The 5,442-nt window shown below is 31.4% G+C and overlaps 1 protein-coding gene across 1 annotated transcript in view; it reads right to left on the bottom strand.

Annotated features, from left to right (window-relative positions):
• LOC109545202 (orexin receptor type 2) overlaps nt 1-2,846 on the bottom strand; it is a gene marked incomplete in the record, with an annotated part of 65,952 nt that extends 63,106 nt beyond the window's left edge. Inside the window, 1 exon segment of the mRNA XM_048667395.1 lies at nt 2,510-2,846. Coding sequence (XP_048523352.1) covers nt 2,510-2,685 — 176 coding nt within the window.
• Between the last annotated feature and the right edge of the window lie 2,596 nt (nt 2,847-5,442).

The raw sequence follows: 5,442 nt of genomic DNA, 5'->3' as shown, positions 1-5,442 counted from the left end.
ATGCTTACTATTATTATTATCAATGATCGGGGAAAGATCAAAATGTGTGTTAAATAGGGCACAATCGAAGTCTTCATACGTTTACTCTTATTTGATTTGGAATAAAATATCCTTCATGCTAATTCCATTTAATTCTTTGACGTTATAATTCTTTCATCACTCATATTCGTAAGATAAAAAAAAAGATTTTTAATATTCCGTTATTTCGCTTTTGTATGTCGCATATACTATATGGCTTCCTATTTGTTTGTATCACACATTTAAATCTTTGATATCGTTTTTGTAATTACTAGCTTGAGCAGCTTTTTGTAAATTTCCAAATTGGCTTTTAATAATATAGATGTAGTACACTCGCTACTAATTAAATCCTGTGTGTACCATGAATTTTCGTGCCGTTCACTTTATGCGCGATATTTTTCACTGTAGGGTAATTTTCGTTTTATTTCTGGACCTTCCGCATGGTTGTCAACAATTTCTTTCACGCATGTAATTTTCGTCGGAAACAAATTTCAATTTTTTAGTAGCTTATACAATGAATTATATAGAAATAATACTAAAACACACATTTCCATTGTGCAACCGACATTTTAAAATGAATTAACTATCATTACATACGGATATTTGCCAGTTACGAGTAATATGAATACGAAACGACGCATAGAGGTACAATTACAGTAATGCATCTTGAACTCCCAACAGATGTTCTGAAGATTAAGTTTCAAATTTATAATGTTTCGCACCATGGCAAACATCCATTTATGATTTTTATTACCACTCCAATTTCGAAAAATATTGCCGCAGATCAATGAAAACGAAATTGGTTTGCTTAAATTGAAGTCGACCTCGTTGCGTTTTTGTCTCTTAACTCATATTTCCACTAATAAGTCACGTAGGGGAGCTGTAATAGAAGAGCGATGATTTACACACTTATGGCATCATTGGCATCTCGATAATAACCGAAATTTTCTCATTATCCACCTACGGTAATTGGAATATTGATATTCAAGTCATTCGAGATTTTTTGAATAATTCATTACAGGAAGCAATTACTGAATAGTATGAATATGAAGAGCAGCGACAATTAAATCCTTTTTAATTGTGGTCTATTTTAAAATGTCCAATTTAGTCTCTTTTGTCGAGGTAATTTGTCGTTCTAACCAGCATTTCAGCAAATGGTTTTTGTGTAAGTGTGATTATGAGTGAACTTATTCTCGACCGGAAGCTGGAATGCTGGAATTGACAATGACTAATGTTTCTAAAAAGGTATTATTTTACTTTGGTTGGCTTCCTTTTAAATAATGTTACTTGTGCATAGTTTGACTTTAGCTTTTTTGTAAACCTTTGCTATTCCTTTTGGCTATTTGCTAGCAGTTTTTCAGATGACCAGTTTACTATTTTTTGAATATGCGAAAGGAACATTTTAGTTATCCATTTCAGAATTCGATCAGGAGTTATCGTAAAACAAAGGGTGTATTTCAAATTTTGATTTACTGTGAATATGAGTTAACACGATTAAAATTTTATTACCGTTTGTTCCTTAATGGGTGCGGGTGATTTTGTTAATTCGTTTGCAAACTGCTTCCACATTTATACTTTTCCTGCATTAAATGCCTACTTTAGTATTAAATCATCTGCAAATTCGCATTCAGATAAACCATCCTTTGTACTATTTTTCTGTATTTTTCCTTCTAATTGTCTACAATTGATTCTGAATGCAATCACTCACATCTTAAATGTTTATTATTATTTGTTAAATATAAGTGTTCATTGTATTCTATGTTCTTGCTTTAGTTTACACTTTTAATTTTCTCTGTTGCACTTCCCCATACTAAAGTTCTTGGACATTTTTTATATCTATGATTTCGATGTGGTTTTTCGACTTTCTTTTTCGAAATTCGAAATTCTTCTTAATTTTAATATAAACAAAAAGTCTTGACCTTTTCTTTCCTTTCCGCAATCATTCTTGCTGGTTTGCAAGTATTTCGCATAACTTTCTATTAATTGATTAATTGACTTTCTATTATTAATTAATTGTATACATTTTAAAGATGTTGTTCTATCTAGATTTTTGTAAACTGGATTGATTGAACCTTCTACTTCATACTCTTTTATAGCGTTCGGTTTGTATTTTTATACCGTCTGCATCTCACTTTTGCAACATTTCAATTATAGTTGACTCGTATTCTGTCGTTTCCTTCTTTTCTACATTTTCACTCATTCTGCAGCATTCCGATATTTATCCTGTTGTTAATTAATTTTGCCTAGTCTGTACACATCAGTTCTCAAATTATTTCTTAGTGCTTTAGGGCGCCAAAGAGAGTTCCTGGCTACTTTTACTATAATCCTTCATATTTGAGTGTTTGTTGAAATGTTTCCCACTTTTATTTTGCGCTGCATTTAAGATATTGTCTAGTTTTTTATACGTTTCATTTATATATTTTTGTAATTTAAATGTATTCTACATTTCTCTGTACCTGCACTAGCAGGAGATTCTAATAGGTGTACTTACTTTTGCATATACCGATCCTTTACAACAATAATAATCAGGAGCAAATTGGCAACTAGAGCGACAAGGAAAACGAAAACATAAATGCCAATTACAGTGAACTGATTTTGTTTCAAAGCTTCATAAATTTGATCATCTGTTAAGTATTCATTGTTCACTGGATCCGTTGTGTTGTTCATTGTGGTAGGGTCTCTTTATCTGAAACAATAAAAGCCAGCATGAATCCCCCTACATAATTACAATATGCATTGTGATTGGGAAACTGGGGTAATTTAATTTTGTTCGTTTCTTGGTGACGTTTTGCTCTGCAATTATCGTGCTTTTGATAGCAAAAAATAGTCAAGTTTCACAGCTTATTTTTTGCTTGCTCTTTAGTTTCCCGGAAATTGTCTACTTTTACATATCTTTTAATATAAATGAACTAAATTAACTAACTTGACAATTGACCTTTGTTAAATGGAGTAAAAAGGTTTACGCCATTCTTTATTGAAGTTTCAACAGTTTTACATTATTTGTTAAAAAGGTAATAAATATTTAAAACTAGATATTTGCAAAACATTAAATTTGATGCTGTTTACGAACTCAATTTACCAATGACTTAGAGGAATTTTATTTCAGTACTTTAAAAATAAATTGCTACTTATAGAATTGATAGTAAATATATCAATGCACTAAATTTGATGATACGCAAATCACGAGCTCCGTATGTTTGTTTAAAATCCAGTAATTAATTGACACTTTCGCATTTAATCTACTCGATGTAGAATCGAAACTAAAACATTCGAAGTGCAAAATATCTATATAGATATTTGATGTTTTTTCAAATTCCAGAGAATTGCCTCGGTAAAAATAACACATTTTTTAATAATCCACCATTCTATGAAATACGTATATAAAACGTGAATACTTCGTATTCACCGGGAAAACCAAGCTGCGCAGATTTATAATATTTGTAAGCATTTTCTATATTCGAAGTTAATTATCAAACTAACAAAGGTTCATTACGAGTGCGATTTTTCCATATGTTAAATAGGTGAAAAACTAGACAAGCTGGTAGTTGATGGATAATGGAAAACTTGATCATTTTTTCTACGTTGCTGATCATACCGAAAACAGATTTGTGTTTTTATTGTACCTATTTTCTGAAATCGAGTGTAGAAGTAAAAGAAATAACGCGGCGGTGAGCTGAATATGTAGCTCTGGTTTAACTGTGCGCTGCAATTTATAGTAAAAAATGTAACTGGCGCTGATATTCTTAAACCGAAATGTTCTCCATTACTGCAATCTGTTTAAATTGCATTTGCAACTATCTGAACGTAAATGATTCATGATTAAAGCGATACATTGCGACACAACACCATTAATTTTCATTTATGTTTCCATCGGAGTAATAAAAAGTCAACTAAACACATCGTTAAATTGGCACTGTTTGCAAAGTGGTTATGTTTCTCTCGTTAGTCGCAATAAATCCGTTCATTAATTTGGGCAATATAGTTTTAGATGAAAATAATGAAACGGATGGATATACAAAGCTTTGAACTGCCACACTTTTCCTCAGTGGTTATATAATTTTAGTTATTCACATGCAAAGAAGGACTATTGACAATTCTATTAACTGAAACGTAATAAACGTTGCACTCAAACCCAGTACTGGTGCTGCATGAAAACTTCCTTTTGTAGCTCCTTCCAATTCAGTCACTCAACAATTGAACAAGAATTGTACATTCTACACGTGGAAACTCCCACAGCAATCTATTTAATCTCGTTTCACATAATCTCATACATGGAGCAATTTTTTGAATATTACAAGTGGTATAATTTGACAGTGGTAATATTTTCAGACACGAACTCTTATAGTCGTTTAAAGCAAATTTCATCATGCAGAAAGCCACAAAGCCCTTGTGGGGATTTCCATTTGTACGCAAGTTAAATACCAATGGACACCAAACTGGTTAATAGATTAAAGTGGCAACTTACTAATAACTGAAATTTGCAGCTATGCATGCCGCATTCGCTATTAATTCAATTACCACTAATATATTCGGAATGCGAAATATATTCGGAAGTGCTGGGCGAAAATTGGCAAATTGCTATGACTGTCTATTATTCTCCTATGTACAGCTAAGATGCCAATGTGAATTTGTTCATAAAACAATTATTTTTGCTATTTTTACATTTCATTTGATGTATTTATGTTTCATGTGCCCCTTCATCATGAGCCATATCTAGCTTGTTTCTTAACTTTATCTGTAGCTGTGTCAGATAGTCTTGAAATTCAGGGCTTAGGTCTTGAGTGTTTTCAATATCACCTAATTTATTTTTTTCAGTTTTTTGTCTAGATCTGGTTTTCTTAAAACTTCATTAACTCAGGTCTCTATCGGTCATCGTTGTTTTAGTACTTGTGTCGCAAAAAGCATTCTTTAGTTTTCTGATGTTGTCCAATTTTTCATGAGTTTCAACCATAATATATTTTGATTATAATTGACTTTTGAATTTGAGGCGTGTTTGAGAATTACGTACAGATACATTTAAATGCGATTACAGCGACCAAGAGGTACGTGTTTTTCGCAGATTAGAGGCATTGTTTTTTTTATGAAATCGAAGGAGAAACCAACATATGTAATTTTAGCAGGTTTCAAATTGCGCTTAAAATGCTTTGCTATTATACTATATTTTGATCAGAGATCAAGGACGATGTGATCCAAAATAATATTTTAGGTTTAATGTGTTTTCCAATAGATTTGAATAGGTAAATAACGCACACACACACACACGTAATAACCCTGTTAAATGTTAAACCCATTTAATCGTTTTACTAAATTACCATTTTTGTCTGAAAACATTGATAAAATCTCTATTTTTACTGTTATTGAATGTAACATTATCTTTGTGTGGAATGTTTGCATTATTATTATTAAATAAACTATTAATATTTT

Source organism: Dendroctonus ponderosae, unplaced genomic scaffold (assembly GCF_020466585.1).
Source record: "Dendroctonus ponderosae isolate FM_Combo_2020 unplaced genomic scaffold, Dpon_F_20191213v2 Dpon_F_20191213_6, whole genome shotgun sequence".
Classification (NCBI taxonomy): Eukaryota; Metazoa; Arthropoda; class Insecta; order Coleoptera; family Curculionidae; genus Dendroctonus; species Dendroctonus ponderosae.
This window is presented reverse-complemented; position numbering and strand designations above follow the sequence as displayed.